Source organism: Dipodomys spectabilis, unplaced genomic scaffold, assembly GCF_019054845.1.
Source record: "Dipodomys spectabilis isolate Male_0828 unplaced genomic scaffold, ASM1905484v1 ptg000002l, whole genome shotgun sequence".
NCBI lineage: Eukaryota > Metazoa > Chordata > Mammalia > Rodentia > Heteromyidae > Dipodomys > Dipodomys spectabilis.
In genome coordinates this window covers 2096892-2123002 of record NW_024870679.1, presented here as the reverse complement: position 1 = coordinate 2123002, position 26111 = coordinate 2096892, and the positions used below count along the sequence as shown (strand labels likewise).

The following is a 26111-nucleotide window of genomic DNA, read 5'->3' as shown; positions in this document are numbered from 1 at the left end:
TGGGGCTCAAGTGGCAGAGTGCCAGCCTTGAGTGAAAAAGCTAAGAACGAATATAAAGCCCTGGGCTGGGAAGTTGGCTCGGTGGTAGAGTGCTTGCCTCGCATGCATGAGGCCCTGGGTTCGATTCCTCAACACCACATAAGCAGAAAAAATCTGGAAGTGGTGCTGTGGCTCAAGTGGTAGAGTGCCAGCCTTGAGCTGAAGGACAGCACCCAGGCCCAAAGTTCAGCCCCCATGACCAACAATATATATATATATATATATAAAGCCCTGAGTTCAAGTCCTAATAATCACACACACACACACACACACACACACGGAATAAGATGCCTCAGAACCTTTCCATCGGCTGGGAAGGTAGCTCAGTGGTAGAGCGCTTGCCTTGCATGCCGGAAGTGGCGCTGTGGCTCAAGTGTTAGAGCTCTAGCCTTGAGCTGAAGAGCTGAGGGACAGCGCCCAGGCCCAGAGTTCAGGCCCCACGACCGGAACCAAAAAAAAAAACAAACGTTTCCATCTCTTACAATGTTTAAACAGTTTGTCAGTAGTTATATAGGGGGGCAGGAGAATTAGGTGACCTCTAAATTCCTTCAGAGTTTTAACATTGTGATTCCTGTTGTCTCAGAATTTGTTGATACAAATGTGTTTAGCTAAAAGGGTTCTCAAAATCCAAGCAGTTGGACATGGAAGGTAGAAGACTAAAAGGACTAGTCCAGACTTAAGTTGTGGACAGGCCAGCCTATTTATAGAAGCCATGCAGTCTTACTATAGTCATGTAGGCTCTGAGGACTGAGATTCTTGCCCTCACACTACCCTAGGCTGCAGTTGCCTCTTTCCAGCTAGCAGCCTCTCCCCCCTAGATTGAGGATATTCCATGTGACTAGCGCTGATTGCACTCTGTGTTGTTACTGGCCCCTATGGTCCTGTGAGCTCAATCAGCATGCCATGACCAGATCCTCCACTTATAGCTCAGTTTATTTAAATGTATTGCCTCAGATATTGACACACATACATGTAAACAATAAAATTTTCATCTTTATTATCACCTTGAATGTCTATGGCTTTTGAAGCCTTTGGGCTCCAACAGCTTTTTCTGTTGAGAATTTCTTAATAGTGGTTCCTAGGAGATGGCAGTTGTAGCAGCTTCTAACCAAGCACCTACAACACCTGCACTACTGTTTCTCACTGTCACCTCTGCAAAAATAAAAAATAAAGCAGCTTTAGTCCAGTTTTGTGAACTTGAGGTCAGGCCTTCAAAGTCCTTCCAAAGCTGTCAACAAAGATCCCAAAATACACACCAGGTTCCAGCAAGAACTGGTCACCAGGACTCGGAAGGAGGCTGTGGGTTCTGGGGCTGAGAGCTCCACCATCCTACCACACTGGCAGTGCCAAAGTGCTGAACAAGCCTGCGGGTCTAGCTTGTCTTCCTCCCCATCGCTGTTATTTCACAGTCTTTTCCCTGGGTTTCTTCTGTTTCTTTCGTTCTTCATATTCAAGTATTTTCTGTTGGAAATAACCTGTGGGTTGAAATACATGTTTGAGGCATCTTGCCTAGTCAAACAGAATGTGATGACCTAAGAAATAAGAATCAGAAATAGAGCCGGGAGCTGGTGGCTCACGCCTGTAATCCTAGCTACTCGGGAGGCTGAGATCTGAGGATCACGGTTCAGAGCCAGCCTGGGCAGGAAAGTCCGTGAAACTCTTATCTCCAATAAACCACCGGAAAACCAGAAGTGGCGCTGTGGCTCAAGTGGTGGAGCTTGTGCCTTGAGCTGAAGAGCACAGGGACAGGGACAAGCCTCACGACCAACCCCCATAAAAAAGAAGAAAATCAGAAAAGGGCTGGGAAGGTGGCTCAGTGGTAGAATGCATGCATGAGGCCCTGGGTTCAATTCCTTAGCACCACATAAGCAGAAAAAGCTGGAAGTGGTGCCGTGGCTCACGTGGTGGAGCGCTAGCCTTGAGCTGAAGAGGGACAACACCCAGCCCAGAGTTAAAGCCCCACGACCGACAAAAACAAAAACAGAAACAGACTGTCTACACCCATGTCCCATGTGCCCTCCCATTTGCACACAGTTCCAACCCTACGAGGGTCGCCAGGCTCTCTCTGGCCTAAAAAAAGGCACACAAATGGGGCAATTAGCTGTTATTAGATCTAAAGTAAAGCAAATCGTCCTGGTGGACATTGACTTTTACACAACGTATATGAGGCATTTTCTTAGGTTTCAGGTTAGTTGTAGGTCTCTGGAGAAAAGCCGGGCTTTGTCCTAAAGAGGACCCTCTCTGGCATATGATGGGGACTGTCACTGTACCTGCAGGAGGATGCCTGCTCTTCTCAGCTTCCTGAATGAAAAGAGAGAAGAGCTGAGTCTTCACAAACTTCTTCACAAATCGCCGGTTTGTCTTGGAATTCAGAGCCTTATAGAAGGCCCGTTCTTGGAAGTGGCCTTGCCCATTGGTCTCCCGCTTGATATAGGAAGCATAGTGACCAACAGTTTTGACAAAAAACTGCACAAAAGGGCCTGAAACATGTTCGTTGATTTGTTCTGAAGCTACAGGAAACACAGAAAGGCCATCTCAGAGTCACAGAAGGATAAATTACCCAAACTAGCCTCCAAGAACAGCTTCCATTCCAGGTCAGAAACACGAGAAAGCATTGGGAAGGGCTCACAACTGATTGGCTAATTAGAATGGGAGTCTGGGTGTGGGTACTTGGCGACTGTTAGGAAAAATAAAATGTCATATTCAGGATCTAGGATTCTTTTGAATGAATTCACTTGAGTTAAAGGGAATGGTTGGGCCAACATTATTGGCTCATACCTGTAATCGTAGCTACTCAGAAGGCAGGGATCTGAGGATCATGGATCCAAGCCAACACAGGCAGGCAAGTCTGTGAGCTTACCTCTTGAATTAACCAGCAAAAATAAGGTAGAAGTAGAGGTGTGGCTCAAGTGGTAGAGTACCAGCCTTGAGCGGAAAAATCCAAGGGAGAGCACAGAGCCCTGACTTCAAGTCCTAGTACTGGGGGGAAAGATGGTGTGGGAGGAGGATTGGGAACCATGCCCTTAAATCACCTTGGAGAAATCCAAAGTAGGAGAGGCCTATGACTTACTCTTTAACTCATTGATCCCCTGGCCAAGAGAGGCTAAGATGTCATCCTGAAGCTTCGGCGGTAAGATGTCTTTTTCATCACCAACCTAGGAGAAGACAAGAGTCAGCTCAGAGATCATGCAGTTGGAGAGGAGAGCAGAAAAGCATGAAGCAGTGGCTACAGGCATGGTTGAAGTGGTAAAGCTCTTAACGAGCAAGTTCAAATCTTAGTACTGCCCAAAAAATAGAACTTGAAGATAGCATGAATTCCACACCCCTACTTTATCACTAAACCACCATAAACCACAGCTCAAACTAGTTTGTTGCCTCCACTTTTCCTTGAAACATTAGCAAGAGATCATCTTAGTCCAGGTGCTAGTGGCTCACACCTGTAATCATAGCTACTCAGCAAGCTGAGATCGGAGGGTTTGAGGTTTGAAGCCAGCCCTAACAGAAAAGTCTGTAAGACTTCTCTCCAATGACCAGCAACGAGCTGGGAGTGGAGATGTAGCTCAAGTAGTAGAGTAAAAAACAATCTAAGCACTCAAAAGTTCAATCTTCAGTACTAGCACACATACACACATAAAAGTAGCCATTGACAATTTTCTTGTAAGGAAGGCTTCTTGGTCTTTGCCTGTGTCTTCCTTGAGAGAGAAGTTATATTAACACAAGTTAATAGTCTCATGGAACATGAGACTAAAGTAGGCCTGCAAGGGCTCTGAACCCACATACTTACCGACAATAAGAAGACTCCTTCACAAAGATCCACCAGCAGCACCTGAAGTAAACAGAACGGCATCACCTCTTCATAAATCTCAGCATTTCACAGACCATCCCCATTTCTGCCTATAGCTATGCCTTTGGGCCCAGGTAACAACAAAATCAGCACATTCAATTCTCATTTCCAGCTTGGCATTCCCCATCCCTCACCATTTTCCTAGAAACCTGAGTTCTCTTCCAGTCAAAGAGTATGTGTATTTGCACATGGAAAGGGGATGGGAAATTTCACTAAGGTAAAAGGGGAGTAATATGAGAAAATCATAGCCAGTCACCCCCTTGATCAGAGAAATTATTTCACTATTTGAACATCTAACACATAGCACACAAGGTAAAAACTGCATAATTTATCTCATTAATCCGGGCAACATTTCTGTGAGGTAATTGCTATCTACATTTGGCATAGGAGGAAACAATCTTCAAGAAGGTAAGTTGCAGCCTGGCAACAGTGACTCCCACCTGTTAACCTAATCATTCAGGAATCTGAAATCTGAGGATAATAGTTTGAAGCCAACCAAAGCAGAAAAGTCTGTGAGACTGCAATTAACTACCCAAAAAAGCTGCAAGTGGAGCTGTGGCTTAAATGGTTGAGTGTCAGCCCTGAGCAAAAAAGACAAGGCACAGCATCCAGGCCTGAGTTTAAGACTCAATACAAGCACCAGAAAAACAATAATAATAATAACTGTAAGTTGAAAACTGGTTAACTTTTATCAGCATTATACCAGTTTTCAAGCCTACATTGAGCTGTCCTTGGCATTGTGTTCTGCCCTCTACAACTCCCCTCTCAGCTCATCTCTGGTCTGCTCAAGGATCAAGACAGACATGTTTTGACCTCTTGGTGCTTGCACCAACTTTATGTACAATTAATTGCTGAGATTCTGTTGCAAATTGCTTCAGTGAGCCAGTGGTGGAGTGTGTGCTCAATATGCATGAGACCCTGGGTTCAATGGCTACACCAAAAAAACTATTCTCATGAAATAAGCCCCATCAGAAAGTTGGAGCTTTCCACAGGAAATTCAGTAAGGGAAGAAAATGAGCATCAACAAGAAGAGGAAGGAGACAGAATAAAGAGACATTTGTTTTGGGGAGACAAGTAGGAGAAGCCTGGGGTACCATCCTGACCTTAGAGCCTGTCATCAAAACCAGGAACTACAAACAACCAGAAGATCTGTTTCTTGGGTCCTCAGAATTGGATTAGTTCCCAATATTTATGTTGGAATCTTTTCTCTGAAATTTGGGTTTTCAGACTTTTCCTGAAACATCCTAAGTTCACACACCATTCCATATTTTATTTTATTTTTTGGTCGGTTGTGGGGCTTGAACTCTGGGCTTGGGCACTATCCCTCAGCTCTTCAGCTCAAGGAGAGTGCTCTACCCCTTGAGCCACAGCACCACTTCTGATTTTCTAGTGGCTTTTCTAGAGTCTCCTGGACTTTCCTTGTCCGAGATGGCTTTAAACCATAATCCTCAGATCTCAGCCTCCTGAGTAGCTAGGATTACAGGAGTGAGCACCGGTGCCCAGCCCATTCCACATTTTAAAGGGCAGCATTCCATCAGGAGCTGGTGGCTCACACCTGTAATCCTAACTACTCAGGAAACTGAAATCTAAGGATCGAGGTTCAAAGCCAGCCCTGGTAGACAAATCTGAGAAAATCTTATCTCCAATTAATCACAAAAGGCAGTAGTACAAGGGTGGCTCAAGTGGTTGAGTTCCAGCCTTGAGTGAAAAAGCCAAGTGAACGCACTAAATCCAAGCCAAAAACTCAAGAGTAGCATTCAGCCATTCCCTTTTAGGCAGGGGTATCACCACATGGGGTCACCAGTGTGCCACAATCCCCCAAATCCTGCGTTGGGCCTCTTTTTTTTCAATGTGTTACCTAAGTCTTTACAGGAGAGTGAAGAATCTCCTATATGTTCCCTTCTTCCAAAACAGCCTAGTGTCTCCTACTAGGCTGATGCAGGCCTCTTTAGTAGCTAGCCTTTCTGCCCTTCTAGCCCTCTCTGCATGGAAGAGAGAGTCTGAAAATATGCCAAAACAGCACACACTGCAATTATCCATCTTTGGAGAAAAGCTGAACTAGTTCAGGCCTGAAACCGCTTGTATACATAGGCTCAGATGCTTTCGTGAAAGAAAGGCTGCTCATCTAGGGGGCTGGGAGGAATGATTGCACATGAAGAATTTTTTTTTTTCAAAGTTGCTCCCAAAAGTCTTCTTTGGGCATATTATGGTCTATGGAGTAATGTCTGTCCAAGAGCTTATAAGTAGAGTCAAGAGATTCTCTTCCCCCACCCCAACCCCAGTCACTCTGCCCAAATGACCCTCCTCCATTCTCACCTCCTGTCTGCTTCTCAGAGTAGCTGCTTAAGAGCAAAGTAAGCCAAGGCTTTGAAACAGCATGAACCAGAGTCTTTCTACCTTCCCCCGCTCTGACCATTGAGGGAGGGCCCCAACTTCCGAGGAACTGGAGGTTCAGGAAGTTTCGTAACTTTGGGGGTTGGGACATTTGAAGTTTAATTGCTAAACAGAAAGCTAATACTCTGGCCCAGTTAGTCACAGTGCTAAGGGCAGTTCAAAGGGCGTGTGTATTCAAGTCAGCAGCTGCAGGGAAGGGTGAGCGAGCTAGGGGAGCAAAGAAGGGCCATTCAGCCTGCCTCCCTGGCCCAGCAATACCTCCTGCAGGACTTTTCAACTTTGTACTTGGTTCTACGTGGCCTGTGTGGACTTCTGCTAAGGAAAGTGGATTCTCTGGAGTTCAACTATGTCTTGTATAAAATGGAGTGTCTCCCACTAGGCTGATGGAGGCCTCTTTAGTAGCTAGCCTTTCTGCCCTTCTAGCCTTCTCTGCATGGAATGAAATGGTGATTAGCCAGGGCCAACAGCCCAAGTAGCTCTCCTGCCTTCAGACATCAAAACATGCTAGCCTATTGATCCTACAACAATTGAAAGCACAGCACATGTTTCATGTTGTTCTTCTACACGGGAGATAGATTTCTCTAACAGTCATTTTCACACTGAATCCCTGTTCTGGGTCAGGGTCACAGACAAGAAATAAAGACAGGCTGGGTGCTTGTGGCTCATGCCTGTCAATCCTAGCTACTCAGGAAGATTTCAGTTCAAAGCCCCAGTCCAGGCAAAAAAGTCCATGAGACTCCATCTCTAATTAACTTGAAAAAATTTGGGCTAGAGGTGCAGCTCAGAGAGTAAAGTACCAACCATAAGCCAGCAAGCAGGGGGAGCACAAGGCTCTGAATTAAACCCCCAGTACCAACACAGAAGAAAAGGGGGCAAGGAGGAAAGGAGGAGGGAGAAAAAGAAGAAATAGAAAAAGGTGGACACTGGTGGCTCAACCCTGCAAACCTAGCTACTCAGGAGACTGAGATATGAGAATAAAGGTTCAAAGCCAGCTTAGGCAGACAAATCCAAGAAACTTGTATCTCCAGTTAACCAGCAAAAAGCCTCAAGTGGAGATATGGCTCAAGTGCCAGCCTTGAACAAAAAAGCTGAGCAAGAGCACAAGGTCCTGAGTTCAAGCCCCAGTACTAACACACACACACACACACACACACACACACACACACACACATACACAACTTAAATCAATAATAAAGCTAACAAAATCAAAGAGGATTTGAATGGATTTGTATCTTCATTTGCTTTGAGCTACTCAAAGAAATGGCACTTTATTACAAGAATCAATTTTTTTTTGGGGGGGGGGTTCCGGTCATGGGACCTGAACTCTCGTCCTGGGTTCTGTCCCTCAGCTCTTCAGCTCAAGGCTAACGCTCTACCACTTGAGCCTCAGCGCCACTTCCGGCTTTTTTCTTTTTGCTTATATGGTGCTGAGGAATCAAACCCTGGGCCTCATGCATGCAAGGCAAGCGCGCTACCAGTGAGCCACCTTCCCAGCCCAGGAATCAACTTTTTTTTTTTTGGGGGGGAGGGGGGGGTCCGGTCCTGGGGCCTGAACTCTGGGCCTGGGCACTGTCCCTCAGCTCTTCAGCTCAAGGCTAGGGCTCTACCACTTGAGCCACAGCGCCACTTCCGGCTTTTTTTCTTTTTGCTTATGTGGTGCTGAGGAACGGAACCCAGGGCCTCAGGCCTGCAAGGCAAGCGCTCTACCACTGAGCCACCTTCCCAGCCCTACATTTTTTAAGACTCATTGTTTGCAGGACAGCTCACTTCCAAGTAATCTGAACAGACTCCAAGGTGTGTGTGCGGTACAGACCAGCTATGGTCATCCACTCGGTTGGGAGATGAGATGCCTCCAGAGACTGCTCACTACAGCAGACTGGTGTAGGAGCCTCAGGATCCCTGAATATATCACATACTGCCCAAAGAGAAATCATCCCAGAGAAGAGAGCCCGTACTCTATGGATGTGTCAGGCCCCAGCAACTGAACACTTAGCTCCATCGTATAGACGTGGAATCTCGAGGCTTAAAGAGATGAAGTAACTTGCCCCAAATCAAACAGCTGTTAGCAGCAGAGCTGGGGTCCAGATCTAGGTCTGCCTGGCTCCAAATCCACGCACTCTTCTTGCTGCAGCATACCTCTTCCATGGGGCTGTCCATCACCTCCTGCCGGAAGCGCATTTGTACTCCAACCATGAAGGGGGTAGGGCAGCAGACAGTGGCCAGAAGACTCTCTGGGACGACAGGGATGTAGGTGTGTGCCCAGCTGAAGGGGTAGAGCAGCGCAGCAGCAGCATGGATGCACTGAGACAGAGTGCTGGAGCACAGAGCACAGAAGATGAGAGTCAGAGGGGTTCCCAAGCCTCCTCCCTTGACTCCCCCTCACAGCCCAATACATATAGCAGCCCTTGACAGTGCAACCTGTGCTGGTGTAGAAAGGCAAGTCTGAGAGCCATGGTGGTTACAGAACTTGTAGCTACTTGTTGTCAGGAGGGGAAGGGCAGACAGAGTGAGCCCTGGCTCTGCTCACCAGGGTGGAGCTTCCTTTCATCTCTTTGCCCAGTTACTCTCCTCATTTCTAATCCAAAATAGAAATAGCTCAGAAGAAGAGAGGAAGAAGAGATGTCTTCATTCGAGCAGAGAAATGATTGGGACTCTCTGATGTGAGGACATCAGAGGACATGGCTACTGGGAAAGGGTAAGACTCTGGCCCTGCTTTTAAGGAACTCACAGAGTAGGAACAGTCATGACCACAGAGAGACAAAGCTTTATCTCCTGTGTGCCTATCTACCCTCAACCCCATGTGACCTCACATGATTCTCTTGGGACCATTTGAGGTTATTGAAAGCTACCAAGTCAACGCCTTAGTTAACTTGGGAAATTCCTAGGTTCCAGAAACCTCTGTGCAAGGATTCCTTCATGGAAAGTCCCACAGAGGTGGCCACTCTAGACTTGGCTACAAAACATTCTTCACAGTCATCACTTAGTTCCTTAAACAGATAGATAGATAGATAGATAGATAGATAGATAGATAGATAGATAGATAGATAGATCAGAGAGAGAGAAAACACCAATTTCTGCCTTCTCTATTCTCTGCTAGCTTTCATGGCTCTTCATTTTTCCAGCCAAATTGTACCTCACTGAGGCCAATGAAAACAGAGATGCGGAAACCTAGGTTCCGATTCTTGGTACCAAGCTAGCACTTCCTGTATCAGAAAGACTAAGTCTCTGAAGGTCTAGTTAAATCCCTGGCTGACTGGAAGTCCCCTCCCAGCATGAGCCTCAGAATCTGAAAAATCTTTGTAGGAAGGAAGTCGGGAGTGAGGATATTTTCCTGGAGGTACATCCTCTAATCTTCTTCCCAAACGCTGATGTGAGGGAAAAGGCCGGAGCCTGAGGCCTGACCACCACAGAAAACCCCTGCTTCCATACAGGGCTGGAAGTGGACAAGCTATTTCCAAAGCACAAGATGATACCTCTTCACACAGGGATGAGCCTATATGACTCATTCTGTTGTGGTTATCACTGCTTTTCTTCCAATTTTCAATGCACAGACCCTAATCCCTACCAAAGCTTCTTTTCCTCTGGAGCCTAAAACATTCATCTCTCCTCTACCTCTGGCATTTCCCTAACTACCTTTTCCTTTTCCTTTTTCATTTTCTGTGTAGGTGCTGGGGCTTGAACTAAGGACCAGGCTGCTCTCCCTTAGCGTTTTCACTCAAGGCTGACACTCTACCACTTGAGCCACATCTCCACTTCTGGCTTTTTTCTCCTGGTTAACTGGAGAGTAGAGTCTCACAGATTTCTCTGCCAGGACTGGCTTCAAACCTTGATCCTCAGATCTCAGTTCCCTGATTAGTCTGGCTCCCTAATTTCCTTTTCTTTCCTAAAGGTTAAAAGGTTGTCAGCTCAACATCGTTGGTTCTTCCCATCCCTAATATAAAGTCATGATCATGTCCTGCTTCAAATGTACTCCACTGTGAACTTAGTAGGAATAGCAGCTAGGACTTAATCATGTGTACCTGGTAGGATACTAGCCACCTAATCTCCAGACCTTAATGAGATAGGTAAAATAATTTCCATTCTACAGATCAGATCATGACTTTCAGAAGTTAAGTAACTGCTGGGGACTAGTGGCTCACATCTGTAATCCTAGCTACTCAGAGGCTGACATCTGAAGATCTGAAGATCTGAAGCCAGTCTGGGCAGAAAAGTCTATGAGCCTCTTATCTCATTTACCAGCAAAAATCCAGAAGTGGCTCAAGTGGTAGAGATCCAGCTTTGAGTGGAAAAAGCCAAGTGAGAGCAATACCCCCTGAGTTCAAACCTCAGTATGAGCACCAAAAAAAAAAAAAGAGGAGGAGGAGGAGGAAGAGGAGGTAGAGGAAGTAGAGGAGGAGAAAGCAAAAGAGAAAGAGAAGGGAGAAGAGAAGAGGAAGAAGGAAGAGGAGAAGGAGGAGGAGAAGGAGGAGGAGGATTTGAAACTCCTGTTGATTTTAATCAATACCTATGCTTTTCACCTCTACACAATCCTGCTCCCCATTAAGGTCAAGGAGCTTATTGGTATCTTTCCAATGCTTGGCATCTGGCAGTTGACACATAATAAATGTTTGCTGAATGAGCGAATAAATGCATAGATGGGCTTACCCTCCATTATCTGTCTTCAAGTCTTGGTCTCCACCCTCTTCCCGCCCTCAGCTTTGCTTCGACAGAATGAGCTCGCATCCACCCTACCCTGACCCACCTGGCTGCCCAAGGGATAGTTTGTCCTTCTCAGAGCTACTACTGGAAGCTTCCTCAGGTTTAGGCAGCAATCAAGTTCAGAAAGAGGGGCAAGGTAGTTATAAGAACTGCTTCTCTAGGCCTAAAGTATAGCTACAGGAACTGGAAACAAGAGGGTAGGCATCCAGGTCCTTCAGTCTGACATCCTTGAGAACATCCAGCCTGCTCCCTTGAGCCCAGAGATACAGATCGAGCTGGCCATTCAGTAGTGGGCCCACCTGAGACCTTCTGCCAGGAAGATGATTTTTCTCTCCAGCACAGCAGAAGCGAAGATCTGAATAATCTGCTCAAAACTGAGGCAGTCCAACAGAGAACTAAAATCCACATGTTCAAGGTGGGAATCCAGGGGCCGAGTCAGTGAGATGAACTGTAGGAAACCAGGAGGTCATCACAATGCAAGATCACACAAACCCCAAAATTCAGGGCCTGGGTGAGCCCTACTCATTCTCCCCACAGAAGAGCCTAGCTCCCACGCTGAAAACTTACCAGTGGCTTTCCTCTGCTTTCATTTCTCTCTTCCTTCCTCCCTCCCTCCTTCCCTCCCTCCTTTCCTCCCTTCCTTCCTTCCTTCCTTCCTTCCTTCCTTCCTTCCTTCCTTCCTTCCTTCTCTTTCTCTTTCTTTCTCTCTCTCTCCCTCTGTGTGTATGTGTGTGTGTGTGTGTGTGAGAGAGAGAGAGAGATGTGGTGTGGTAGTGTGGTGTGTGTGCACCAGAACTGAGAACTAAGACTTTAACTCAGGGCCTCAAGCTTTCTCTTGGCTGTTTTGTGCAAGATCGGTGCTCTACCACTTTACTACCAGCTTTTTGCTGGTAAATTGGAGATGAGAGTCTACAGACTTTTCTGTCCAAGATGGCTTTAAACTGTTTTCCTCAGATCTCAGCCTCCTGAGTAGATAGGATTGCAGGTGTGAGCCAACTGGCAGTTGGCTAGTACTTTTCTCTACTGAGAGGATGGCACAGTATAATGTTTAACATGAGGTCTTCATGTCTTGAGCATACTCCTCTCCCTCAGTGAGTTTCTGCTCTTGAGCAAAGGCTATTTGCCTGAAGGTCTCATAGGTTGGGCTTTCCTCCTCTGCTCTCCTGTCTCATTCCATCCTCTTTCAGGCCTCACAGGCCTCCCTTAGTCATCTAATACTTGCTGGTCTTTTCCTCATGGAGTGCCATGGTTTTGATTTCATCATAATGTACTTAGTTTTAATTACCTATTTATTGACATGCTTATTTATTTCATGTATCTTTCCTCATCAAACATTTAGCTCCAAGAGGTCAGGGTTCCTTATGAATACCACTGTGTACGCAGAAAATAGTACTACTTAGCAAACAGCAAAGCATTTTGTACTTCTTTTGTCCTGTTAATGAAAAATTCTAGCCACTTTTCTATTTCTTTGTGGAAAAGCCAAGGCTTGGAGGTGCAAAAGGACTCTCCACAATTCCCAGGGGGTTGAGGCTAAAGTTCTAAACAACAACATTCTTCTCCTTGCTGCTACAGTCTGTCTGTGACTTAAAACCATACCAAACCATGTAACATGGGTGGGGCTTGGGACGGGGGACAGGCGATAAGAAGCAGACAGATGGAGGACGTGAGGTAAGTACATGGGACAGATGTACACAATAAGGTGTGGGGCCAAGTGGCAGTTTGGAGGCTGGGAGCAAAGTCCCTTACAGCACCCAAACCTCAATATGCATGGTATATTCATCACAACAAAAGACTCAGTGGCTGGGCATTGGATGCTGTAATCCTAGCTACTCCAGAGGCTGAAATCTAAAGATCGAGGTTTGAAGCCAGCCAGGCAGACAAATCCAAGAGATAGTTATCTTCAATTAACCTCCAATAATAATAATAATGATAATGATAATAATAATAATGGCCAGAAGTGGAGATGTGGATCATAGCATTAGTCTTGAGGAAAAAAAGCTTAGCGATAGTGCCCAGGACCTGATTCAAGTCTAACACTGCCACACACACATACACAAAAGTTTCAGTAGCCAGGCACCAGTGGCTCATACCTGTAACCTTGGCTACTCAGGAGGCTGAGATCTGAGGGTTACAGTTCCAAAGCCTGCCTGGGCAAGAAAGTCTATGAGACTCAACTCTAATTAACCTCCAAAAAAGCTGAAAATGGAACTGTGGCTCAGGTGTTAAACTGCTAGCCTTGAGCAATAAAGCACTAGAATAGCATCCAGGTCCTGAGTTCAAGCTCTAGGACTGGCACACACACACACACACACACACACACACACACACACACACACACACACACACACACACACACACACAAGCTTAAATGGACTAGTAAGTACTTAGTTGCTTAAGGGTATCAAATTAAGACACTCAGCAAATGTGTGTTTGATCTCAGCTCTGCCTAGAATTCTAATCAATTCCTAGTCCCCACCTGGCTTCGTTTCTCTGTCCTTTAACCTGATAAATGGAAGAACAGAGGTAAGAGGTGCCACAGTCAGGTGGAGAATGGGATCTCACCTATTTGTTAACCTACCTCTGTGCCTGAGTCAGGGATAAAGCTCTTGAGGGTAACAGTCTTTCCAGGCGCAGGGAAGGCAGCCTCTCGGAGGCCCTGCATGAACGGGTAGATGACGGCCATAGAGATCTGATGCCTCTTCTCCACTTCATCCAGGATCTGCAGGGAAAGGAGCATGGGAAGCCTGGTCCAGAGGATGCCCCTGAGCATCATGGGGCTCTCACACTGGTCTGGCTTATTTTCATGGATCTTCTGGGTCCCTTCACCAGCTAGTTATCCCTGACAGACACGGTCTCATGCCCAATAATCTGATTTCTCCATCCTGAACAAGATTTGCTTTTGCCTCACCTTCTGTTCATATTCCATATACAAATCCATGTCTCTCCCTTCTCACATACCAACATAAAACTACTGTCACCAGGAAGTCATTCCAGGGCAAAGTCATCATCCACAATGACACTGGCTGGAATAAGAGCCCGCAATGGTACCCTCTTGGGTGGTACTCTGTCCTCCAGCTCCCACTGGAGTCTCTCTAGGGCCAGAGACTACCTTTGGCCTTTAGGACAATACACAGATAAAAGCTCTGCCCAAGCAAAAGCTGACAGAATTCTTCTTCCAAGAGACCTGCCAAGGGGCAGTTCCTACCCACCAAGACAGGATGTGCCCCTTCTTTATCCTTTTTTTTTTTCTTGTACCAGTACTAGGGCTTGAACTCAGGGCCTTGCATTCTCACTTAGCCACTCAAAGTTGGCACTCTATCACTGTGGAGCCACAGCTCTACTTCTAACGTTTTACTGATTAACTGGGGATGAGTCTTTTGGGCTGTCTTCAAAGTGAAATCTTCACTCCTCAGCCTCCTGAATAGCTAGGATTACAGGTGTGAGCCACCAGTGCCCAGCATGCTCTACACCTCTCTTGGACCTCACAAAACAGCCCCAGAGCCTGGAAGGTGGTGATCATTAGGTCCATTTGACAGATGAGGAAACCAAATAACCTCAAAAGGCCTGAAGCCATTCTCCTTGACTGGCATCCAAGGCTTTCTTCCTTGAAGGAAATGGAAACAGTGGCTTTGGGGGTGGGGGAGGGTAAAGATGGACCTCTACAGTCACTTGAAATCAAGTAGATCAAAGCCCTCTCTCTTCTTCAGTCTGCCCACGTGCCCTGATGCTGACTGGGCTGTCAGGAAGCAGCTTCACTAAAGGCTCAGGTTGCACAGGTAGGGCCAGCAGCCAGACAGCGCTGGGAAGATGAACAGGCCCAACAGGCCCTGAGGAATCTTGTTCCACTCCTACCTTGGCAAACAAGCCGAAGGAGCCGGTGCAGCTGATGATGCAGTACACTTTGGGAAGGCGAGGACCAGGGCCTGTGGGCTACGGAGAAACAAGAGGATTCTTCAGGGCCACAGCCTCCCTAAGGGCTTCTCCCACCCAGGCTGACGGACACAGAGAAGGGTGGGGGTGAGGGTTAATGGCCAGATGCAGAAAGGGCCTGGCTGCGTAGAGGTTCCATTCATGGGAATGGCAGCAGGGAAGAAGATTGCCTTGAAGGGGCTGGGGTCCCAAAGGCAAACCCTCTTGCCTTCAGGGCCATTGTGATCTAAAGTTTAGGAAAGCGGAACAAGTGAGCTTAGAAATGAGAAAATGGCACTGTAAAGGTGCCTTGGAGAGCCCTCCAGAGACCCTAAAACCTCAAAGCAATTGTCTAAATCCCAGCCTCTACTTGGGAGGCTCCAGAAGCCCAAAGCAAGCAGGCCTGGATAGTGAAGATAGAGAGAACTCTCATGGAGTCTCTCACAAATGGACCTATTGAAAATGGGAGGGGGCACAGGTCAAAGCCTAGGGTACCAGGGGCAGGTGAGGAGGGGCCCTGTCTTGATTCTTGTGGGCTGGCAGAGGAGGCACTAACATGACAACAAGTGCAGGGCTGTACTCTCCCTACCACCACCACTGCTGGTGAGCCTGGGCTTTTGCAACTGAGACTTGAGCAAGCCCAGCTGTGGAGCTGAGAAGGCTACAGAGAGGAGAAGGCAGTTCTGAGCAGCACAGACCAAGAGGCGCCGGCAGTAGCCAATCTTCCTGCTCCCATCCACGTTGGTCAGGACAAAGGAGAAGGTCTCCCTAAGAAAGAGAAGAAAGTGCTTAGTTTGCGCACTAGATTTTGTAACAGGAAAGTAGTCAGTGTTAAGAAGACACAGGGGAGCTGTTTTTTAACCTGGTAGCAAGAACCCCGGTAATGTATGAGCGCATTCAGGGCAGTAAGCCCTCAAGGTATCATCTTACTTAAATCTCAAAACAATCTGTTAAGAGAGGTTCGATTATTACCCAAATTTTAAAAGGGAAGAAACAGAGGTTCTGGAATGGTCTTTTTTTTTTTCTTTTTTTGTACCTGTACTGGGTCTTAAACTCAAGGGTGCTGCTCCTTAGCTTTTTGGCTCAAGTCTGATGCTCTTATCACTCAAGCCTCAGCTCCATTTCCAGCATTTTTTTTTTGGTAGTTAATTGGAGATAAGAGTCTTTCCTGCCTTGATTGGCTTGGGGCCACAATTCTCAGCTATTAGTCTTTTAAGTAGCTATGAGAACTCATGTGACTCCCCAATGTTAGCTTGAAAAACCTCTCTCTCTCTCTCTCTCTCTCTCTCTCTCCCCTCTCTCTCTGGCTCTGGCTCTGGCTCTCTCTCTGGACCTGAGCTTGAGGCCTGGGCATTGTCCCTGAGCTTGTTAACTCAAGGCTCACTAGTGCTCCACCACTTGAGCCACAGTTCCACTTCTGCCTCTTTTTTTTTTTTTTTGGTGTTCAATTGGAGATGAGTGTACAGACTTTCTTGCCATAGCTGGCTCAAACTGCAATCCTCAGATCTCAGCCTTCAGGGTAGCTAGGATTATAGACTTGAGCCACCAGTGCCCAGTTCAGAGGGTATTTTTTATCCAAAGTCCACACATATGTGCTAAAGTCAGAATGTGAACTCAAGCAGTCAACTTCAAAGATTCCTGATATTATCTTCCTAGAGGTGCAAGGCCTTCTGCTGAGCCCAGCTTCTGCGGGTCAAAAGCATTGATTGTTGCTCTGGGGCAGGTGGGGGCGGGGATGGGGTGGAACATGACTGTGATCTGGCAATAGGTCAAAATGAAGCAAAGATCTTTGGCCTTAGCAACACATACTGGATGTGGTGGTGTATGCTTTTAATCCTAGTTATGCAGGTGGTCTGGGCAGAAGAATCCTGATCCCAGGCAGTTCACATTTTAAAAAGCTAGATGCTATCTAAAAAATAACTTTAAGTTTTAAAAAAAAGGGGGGGTAATCTAGTGGTGTGGCTCAAGCCACAAAGCACTTGCCTAGCAAGTATAAGTCTCTGAGTTCATATCCCAGTATGCACTCCATGGTCGGAAATCATCATGTACATGGGGTTAGGGAGCCACAGGAGCCACATGATGGCTCACACTTGCTCCTTCTCTTCCAATCTGACACCCGCGCCCCAAGGCTGAGTGTTACCTGGGATACTCGGTGAGTGGTGCCCACTCATTCCCATCTGGGAAACAGAACAAAGGGATGGCTTTGAGCAGTCGCTCTTCCTCCTCCTGCTGACCCCGAAGCAGGTTCTCTCGCTACAAGGAAAAGAGACAATGGATTGCTGGGGCATTAAAGAGGAACAGAAGCCTGATAGGGCTTCTTTTGAGGTAGTAAAACTATCAGAGGACAAACGTTGTCCATTGGCCAGGGGACCAAAGAATTCCTGGGCTCACTTCACACAAGTCTGCCTGGAATGGTCCCCTAAGACAAAACAGCTCCTTCTGGGCCACATCAAGATAAACTTGGGTAGACTTCCATATCTTCAGGATTTACAGAGGAAGGAAAGAGTTCAGGGGTTCCACTGATTACAGAGAGGCCCTATGGTGGCCCACGCCGTGGGAGGGTAACATCAGAGAGATACCACATCAGAGAAGAGAAACAGGCACTTCAGCTACTGCAGTTGCTAACGAGAGGAGTTAACAGGAAGATGCCCAATTCTCACCCTTTCACCCATTGCACGATCAAACACGAAGAAGTCTGATGCTTCGGTGATAGCTGAGCCCTGGGCCTGCCTGCTGGCTGGAGGCTGCCCCACCCTCTCCTTTCCCCAACAACCAGGGAGGAGATCAGGACAGGAGGTTTGACAGTAAGTAAGCTTCTCGGCAGAGAAAGGTGACTGAAGGAAGAATTTGGAAGAACAGGAGGCCCTAAAGGGGCAAGAACACACACCAACTTTCCCTGCTAGGGAGGCTCAGTCCGTCCATCACAAAGCAGACCTAGATTCCTTGGGTGATAGCAGAGCATGAGGTTCAGTCTACAAAAGAAATGAGAGCAGCAAGCTCAGAGCTCAAGCCCAGGCAGGTGGGGAGAGGAAGCATAAAATCCCATCACCTTTCAACACTTCTCCACGGTAAGTCCTTACCTTAGGAAACTGGTAGGTAATGGTGGGCTCATAGTCATCCCCTGAATGCTTTTTTTTCAGAGAAACCACTAGAAGGTATTCAAAGAAGTGCTGTCCCCCAGCAAAGCTGGATAGAGAATGGTCCTGGGTCCTTTCTGTTTCCTTGGTAGCTTCTCCTGCATTGTCCTGGGGGGTTCCTGAAACCGAGAAGCCAGGTTCCCTTCAGTATGTCATCCATCAGTCCACCTGGAGGCTTCTGGGTCAATCTGGGCAACTTCTCCCCCTCTCTCTTGCTCGTGCTGAGATGGCTGGAGCCAGTCCAGTACTGCCAGTTACCAGGGCCAAGTGGGCAGTTTCCACACCTGCCCTGGGAAACTGAAAACCATGGGAGAGCCAAGAGGAAGAAAGAAATCATAGACGTGGAAACTGAAAAAAGGTCCTAAAGAGGCCATGTGGCCACGTGCAGCTGGTACCATGGAATTTCGGCCCACCTGGCCAGTTCTGGAATGGTTTTCCAGGTGAATAAACTCATCTTAACTCATCAGAACATGCACACAGGCCCACAGGGCGAGAGGCTGTGAACACACCAGCCTCCACCCCCAACCTCCCAGAAGGAACAAGCAGCTCAACCCAGCAACCAGGCAAACCGAACCCAGACACGTGGGAGACCAATTGGCCTATAAATGAAAGAGGAAAAAGAAAAAAAAACAAAACCAAAGCCTATTTGAGAGGGTCACCATAAGATAAAGAGGAAGTGGGCAATCCAGTTCCTGACCTGCTCGGAGTCCAGGTAACCGGTTTCGGAAGAGCCTGAGGGCTTGGCCTACCCTCCGTCCTTCCATCTTCCTGTGCCTTTAGGAGCATGAAAGACTTTCCTTTTCACCCCCAGGCTGGCTACAAACAGCCTACGGAGGCTGCCGCTTCTGTCTCCAGCCACAACTCTGTGAAGCACAGCCACACTCTGTCTTCCAGAAAGGGTAGAGCAGTTTCCATCCTGGGCACTCCGTAATTGAGAAAGAAGGATATAACCAGGCCCAGCAGGCAACTGCACATATATAGTGATACTGACACAGCCAGCATCCTGGCAGTGCGGCTCAGCTCTCAGCTCCTCCCTACAGCCCCAGGGTGTGGTGAGACGAAAGGTCATAAGCAAACAGCAAACAGCGCTGAGGCTCAACTGCTTCTGGGCTCTGGGCTTTGAGTTCTGAGCTGTCAGTTTATTTACAATAAAGGCCCAATGGCATTGGACCTGTGGGTCAATCTCAGGACTAGGACCTTGCATCCTCAGGACTTAATGGGCAGCATTTCACTTCTCACCATAGTCAACAGAGCCTGAAAACCCCCACAAAGCCACCTGCCACATTCTAGAGACTCCAGGATTGCCAGATCTAAGAGCACAGGACAGAAAGAGGCTAGTCTTAGGAGAGAACCACAAAGGTGAAATGCCTAAGCACTTCTTCCAATTTATATAAAATAATATACATACTGAAATGAATTCCCAAGATATGGAAACAAAAGACTTTTGTTGTTGTTGTTTTGTTTTTGTTTTTCTTTTGTTGGTAGTGGGGCCTGAACTCGGGGCCTGGGCACTGTCCCTCAGCTCTTCAGCTCAAGGCTAGCGCTCTACCACTTGAGCCACAGCGCCACTTCTGGCTTCTTCTGCTCATGTGGTGCTGACGAATTGAACCCAGGGCCTTATGCATGCAAGGCAAGCGCTCTACCACTGAACCACCTTTCCAGCCCCACAAAAGACTTCTTTAAATTTGTTTTTTTCTTTTTCTGATGATTCTGTATTCTTTATATACAGTGTATTCACATGTGCATATGCAGGAGGATGGGCACAGAACTTGAAGAAAAAGGTTGGCAAAGTATAGCAGTGGAGCTCACTGGGCATTGCTGAAAGTGAACTATATAACTTGTGGGTGGAGATGGGAGGGAGGGAATGGGAAAGTGAGGGACCAGATGACACTGTATGAGAGGAAATGTACTTATTACCTGACTCATGTAAATGTTACCCTCTGTACATCATCTCTATAATGATGATGAAGTAAATTTTAAAACAAAACAAAAAAAAAAAAGTGAGGGGCTGGGAAGGTGGCTCAGTGGTAGAGTGCTTGCCTCCCATGCATGAGGCCCTGGGTTCCATTCCTCAGCACCACATATGCAGAATAAGTCAGAAGTGGTGCTGTGGCTCAAGTGGTAGAGTGCTAGCCTTGAACTGAAGAGCTGAGGGACAGTGCCCAGGCCCAGAGTTCAAGCACCACAACCAACAACAACAACAACAACAACAAAACAAGCACAGGACACATGGTTCATGCCTATTATTCTAGGTACTCAGGAGGCTGAGATCTAAGGATTGCAGAAAATTTGTGAGATTATCTCCAATTAATAGCCAAAAAGCCAGAAGTAGAGCTGTGGCTCAAGTGGCAGAGTACTACCTTGAGCAAAAAAGCTCAGGGACAGCATCCAGGCCCTGAGTTCAAGCCCTAGGACTGACACCAACCAACAAACCCTTCAGTCCATCAAAAGCACAGGACAGTGGCTCATGCCTGTAATCCTAGCTACTCAGAAGGCTGAGGTCTGAGGATCAGGGTTCCAAGCCAACCCCAGCAGGAAAGAACTGGAGATTTTGTCTGCAATTAACTATCAAAAAACCAGAAGTGGAGCTGTGACTCAAGTGGTAGGACACTAGCCTTGTGTGCAAAAGCTCAGGGACAGTGCCCAGGACAATGTTCAGATGGGTCCCAAGAACAAGAAGAGAAAAAGAAGAGTATAGATCCAAACACTCCCTGCCACTAAGGGGCCACGACCTTGCCCTAATAAAGGGAAATGCTTGGCCTCATAATTATCTAAATGGAAGAGGGGATCCTTGGAAGTCTGTATGGATTCCAAAGATTCTCTTCTGATAGAAGAGAATAAGCCTAGATCTGCGCTGAGAGTTGTAGATACTTCCAGAACAACTCCAATAACAACTCTCTTTCTCTCCTGTGGCATTTCCTGGGCTAAAGCAGATACTGGGGCTGTCCCAGGGTCCAGCAGCTTCCCTCTTTCCAAATAGGAAACAGTGACTCAGGAACTTATCCCAGCATAAAGTTGGGCACTGGCTGCATTAACTGCCAGAAGTCACTCAGCAGCAGTGCAAAGCATCCGGGTGATGGCCACCCCACTCCCCCTCCTGCTCTAACTTTCTCCTTGTTGAGCCAGGTCAGCAAGTTGAAATGCATTGTCTGGAGCCTGAAAAAGAGAGAAAAGATAGTACTAAACCATCTAGTATCCCTACAGAAACCTTTGTTCTGCTGAGGCAGGGTCTCAACCTGTAAACCCACGTAGCCCAACCATGATGGAACAAATCCTGCCAAGTGTAGGGATTACAGGTGTGCACACTCAGCTCACATACACTTTTGGAATAGAAAAGCCATCGGGTAAGATGTGGTAGGAAGTTGTCTCAGGAAAGGCAGGAGGCAAAGTGATTTGACAATAGTGCCTGCCATTCCTGCAAAGAATTAGCATCCCTTTGGAAAGGAGTGGGGTTTGAGAATAAGAAAGGGGTTTTAGGGTGATAAAGACAGGGAGCTAGCTCGCCTGCAAGAACTCTAGACAGGAACTAATAAAAGCCAGGATTCTAGAAGGATGGGGGCGTTGCTCAAGAAGCACACAAACCTGCCTAGCCATGTACAAGGACTTAAGTTTAGCCCACTTTCCCCATCTTTAGAAACAGCAATAGCCAGGTACCAGTGGCTCACACCTGTAATCCTAGCTACTCAAGAGGCTGAGAGCTAAAGATCAGGATTCAAGGCCAGCCCGGGCAGGGAAGTCCATGAGACTCTTATCTCCAATTAACCACCAGAAACTGGAAGTGGCACTGTGGCTCAAGTGGTAGAGTGCTCGCCTTGAGCTGAAGAGCTGAGGGACAGCGCCCAGGCCCAGAGTTCAAGTCCCACAACCAACAAAACAAACAAACCAAAAAGAAAGCAACAAAAAAAAGAAGGACCCAGTCATGACTCTAGGGAGAAGCCGGAAGCCCTAGTCACAGTAACGAAGTATGTTTTGAATATTTCACCAGGTGAAGAACGTGAGTCAGGACACACAGCCATCACTATGTCTTACAACCTATACTGAGGCCTGTTTGAGGAACTAGCAGCTTCCTGATACAGATGGGGAAAGTGAAGCATAAGAGCAACCAAGAGGTCATTTAATCAGAGCTGTGGAGGGTGAGATTTGTCCAGGCTCCTGCCTCTGAGAGTTTTCCACAGCAAATATCCCACAGAGTTTGCAAAGGGCCTTGAGAACCTGAATCTTCTCATGATGATCCAAAAGCTCAGGAAATCATGTCCTTTCCTAAATCCTTGGAGCAGCATTTTTAGCCTGTTTCCTCCTGCTTTATCAGAAGAGATAGGGGAACAGCCAAAGTCAGAAATCCTTGACCAAAAAAAAAAAAAAAAAGTGAACTAGACTTTTGGGCTGAGACCCAAGACCCAAGACATTTAACAAAAGACTGCTTTCTCTTCCTTAAGAAACTTCACATTTATCAAACTCAAGTATTTCATACCTCAGCACTGGTATACAGAGAGGAGAGAAGAAAGAAAGGGAGAAAGAAAGAAAAGGAGAAAGAGAGAAAGAGAAAGGAAAAAAGAAAGAGAAAGAAAGAAAGAAAGAGAGGAAGGAAGGAAGGAAGGAAGGAAGGAAGGAAGGAAGGAAGGAAGGAAGGAAGGAAGGAAGGAAGGAAGGAAGGAAGGAAGGACAGGACCAAATATTCCCTTCCACCAAGATATCACTGCCTTGCACTGATTAAGATTTTTTTTTTTTAAGTTTGGTCCAATAATTATGTCAATGGAAGAGGGAGTCCTCAAAGTCTACACGAAGCCAAAAGCTCCTCTCCTGATAGTATTGAGAGTACCCAGAGCCCTGGGTAGGAATGCTTATTTAGAGCAGAGAAGGGAGCCACCCTTTCAAGAGAAGAGCCAGGAGTCTGGTTACACTTGTTCCTCTACCAGGAAGCCCCTCCCATAGCCACCTGACTGAAGTCCCAGAATTGTCTAGAATGTAGGTATGGGGATTTTCTGGCATCTTGAGCGGATACGCTAGGGCTTCTTCTTCCAGCTGAGCTGTGTTCAACCCAGGACCAGAGGTCCACAACCACTAGTCCTCCCCAGTTAGACCTCCTCCCTCCCTCTGCCTCCTCCCCCAGGAAACAAATACAGTAGGAACGGAAAAATCCCCGGGGAAGCTGGAAGACCCCAGGGAGGTTGAGGACACAAGCCAACACAAACAACTCATCTACCCAGTTTGTCAACCTCTGGGAGACTCTCCCCCATACTCAATCACCAGACCTATGGTGGAGGGGGAGGGGGACACCACGGGAATGTCTCCTGGGAGCCATAGGAAGCCGACCCCAAGCACTGGAGCAGACTTCCCTGGGGGCTGGCGGGGGGGGGGGGGGGGGGGGGAACCAGGTCATGCTCTTGGAGAAGAGAGAACGGGCTGTCTGCCTTCGGGTGCAGTCACTGCGCAAGCCCAGCCTCCGCGCCCCCCTCCCCGGCCCCGCCCCACGGTGCAGGTGGATCTGCCCGGTGCTGGGAAGAGCAGCCAGGGTGGGAAAAGGGGCGACGCAGGCAGAATGAGAGGGCGAGGAGCAGATCGCGGCGCAGAGGGGAGGACACTGGCCTCCCCTAGGGCGGTCTTTCCAACGCGGGGCGCACTAATGCAACCAGCAGTGCCTCTCTTCTTATAACTGAATCCGCACCGTCGTGGCCAGGGGGCTCCCCGTGCGGGATGAGGGGTAGGAGGAGCGCCCGGGTCCCGGGCCACACGGGGAGGGCAGCGCAGCAGGTGTCCGCAGCAGGGCTACCTGCCTGCCACACCCTGCCCAGAACCCGCCCCCCCCCCCCCCCAGGGAGGGTGTGAATGTCATCCCAGAGACCCGTTTTTCGTGGCCGCGGGGTTCTGCGTGCGGGCGGGACCAGCAAAGGCAAGCTGCAAGCCCGGGCAGCGACGTGGGGCTGAGGCGGCGCCTCCTGGAGGGCACGCCGGAGGGGGGGGGGCAGGCGCTTCAGGCACCCCGCGGTTGCACCACAAGCTTCCTGGATGAAACGACACGTGGCCCGGGGGCCCCCACAAGGGTTTCCTCCGGGCTCGAATGGACCCGGCCTCTCCGCTGACCTCCACCCCGCCCCGCCCGGCCCGACCCTGGGCAGCTCTACCTGCGCGATCGCCCGCGCGCACCGGACTCACGCCCGCAGATCCCGACCCCCCTGCGCCGCCCTGCACGGGTCCCCAACACCCTCCAGCCTGCTACAGTCCCGGAACCCCGCGTTGTCCCCGCGCCCTCACCCCGGCAACCCCAGGCCCGCACTAACCCCCGTGGCCGCGCTTCAGTCTCAGGCTGGCTCGCAGGCGGCGCCCGAACCCATCCATGGCCCGGCGAGTGCCCGGCGCCCGCTCCCCGGTCCGCGCCGCCCCGCCCCCCGGCCGTGACCTCCGCGGGCCCGGAGACTTTCGCTTTCACGCGGGAATGGGGCGCGGGGACAGGGCCGGGGCGGGGCAGCGCACCTTCCGGGCGGCCGCCCAGCCTCCCTGGCGCACCTGGGAGGGCTCGCTCGGCCCCGAGCCGCTGGCAGGGCTGCGCCCCGTGCCCGGTGCCAGAGGGCGCTCGACGCGCGTCCGCGAGGGGCGGCGCCACCACGCGCCCACCCTCCAGGAAGCGCCACTTTCGGGATCCCCACAGTCCCGGAGCGCGCAGGATCGTGCCTGAAGGCGTCCTCACCTCCAAGGGCGCTTTCCGGGGAGCCCCAGACGAACCCCAGAAGCTCAAGCAAACTTCCAGTCCTCCACACCCATCTGCTCCCTTTACCTCTCTCCCTACAACTGTGTTGGCCTTTGGCGGTCTCCACGGTCTCTCGCGGTAGTGGATTGTCTTCCCACTAAAGGTGCATTAAGATGTGGACCAAGGCCTTCACCTTGCCTTTCATTCAGCCGTTGTTCTTTGACAGCTCAATAAGCTCTAACCTTGGTGACGTGACGCATGCTTGCAGCTACTCTGGAGGCTTGAGATTGGAGGATTGAGGTTGGAAGCCAGCAGGGACAGGAAAGTCCCTGAGATTCTTATCACCAGCTAATCACTCATCTCTCTCTCTGTCTCTCTGTCTCTCTCTCTGTCTCTGTCTCTCTCTGCCTCTTTCTCTCTGACACACACACACACACACACACACAACCAATTAGAAATGAAGCTATATAGCTCAAGTGGTAGAGAACGAACAAAGCTAAAAGACAGCATCCAGGCTCTGTTCAAGCCCCAGTATTGAAAAAAGGAAATAAAATAAACAGATGCTAATCTCCCTACCCTGAGCTGGATGTGCGCCTCAGGTTGTGGAAAACTTTCTGGTTGCTGTTACCAAACGAATTTAAGGGACTTACTATCCAGTACCAAAGCAGACTTGCAGTCTCTCCTCCCACGCTCACCTTCACTGACCACCTAAACCCATTCCAACTTCAAACTCAGATCCACCAAGATATGGGGCCAAGCACCACTTGCTCCAGGAGAATCCTCTGCTGACAAATCCTCTCCCTCCCAGGACAGGCTCTGTAAGGGATGGGTGGAAAGATTCACCTGAAACGTCACTATTCACTAATCTTAGTCTCCATTTCAGGCATGGGAGTCAGTGGGAAGATGAAACTCTGGCAGAAAAATGTCCGGGAGCTGTGGTAATGACCCTCAGACCCACAGCCCTTTTTCTTCTCCCTACAACCACAGACTGAAGGGGTGCCCAGAAGTTGGGAAGACAGCCCTAGTATTAAACTGTCTACTCTTAGCCTAGAGGTTCTAAAAATTGCCTTTACACTGGGCGTAGGCAATTTTTACTTAATTATACAGCTTTTTTTTGTTTGTTTATTTCTGCTTTTTATGCCAGTACTCAGGCCTGAACTCAGGGCCTGGCTGCTGTCCCTTAGCATTTTTTGCTCAAGGCTAGCACTCTACCACTCGAGCCACAGTTCCACTTACGGCATTTTGGTGGTTAATTGGAGATAAGAGTTTCAAAGACTTTCCAGCCGAGGCTGGCTTTGATGCATAATCCTCAGAGCTCAGCCTCCTGAGTAGCTAGAATTACAAGCATGAGCTACCAGAGCCTGGTTGCAAGTTTGTTTCAGTTCCCTGTTCTCAGGATTACTGC

General features: G+C 48.5%; 1 protein-coding gene across 3 annotated transcripts; it reads right to left on the bottom strand.

The window, feature by feature from the left end:
• Positions 1-1013: 1013 nt before the first annotated feature.
• Dennd2d (DENN domain containing 2D) lies at positions 1014-24905 on the bottom strand. Of its 3 annotated transcripts, none has more exons than XM_042678584.1 (12): positions 24794-24905; positions 17965-18140; positions 17025-17137; positions 15583-15652; positions 14828-14905; positions 13554-13694; positions 11275-11423; positions 8414-8591; positions 3824-3865; positions 3110-3194; positions 2310-2549; positions 1014-1514 (listed from the first exon to the last, which is right to left on the bottom strand). In XM_042678584.1, exons 6-12 carry the CDS (start codon positions 13656-13658, stop codon positions 1438-1440), a joined length of 876 nt encoding a protein of 291 aa, XP_042534518.1. In that variant the 5' UTR covers positions 13659-13694; positions 14828-14905; positions 15583-15652; positions 17025-17137; positions 17965-18140; positions 24794-24905; the 3' UTR covers positions 1014-1437. The 3 variants fall into 3 exon arrangements, with proteins under 3 accessions (XP_042534518.1, XP_042534511.1, XP_042534503.1); XM_042678577.1 differs by lacking the exon at positions 24794-24905 and adding an exon at positions 24300-24492; XM_042678569.1 differs by lacking the exon at positions 24794-24905 and adding an exon at positions 18719-19023.
• Between the last annotated feature and the right edge of the window lie 1206 nt (positions 24906-26111).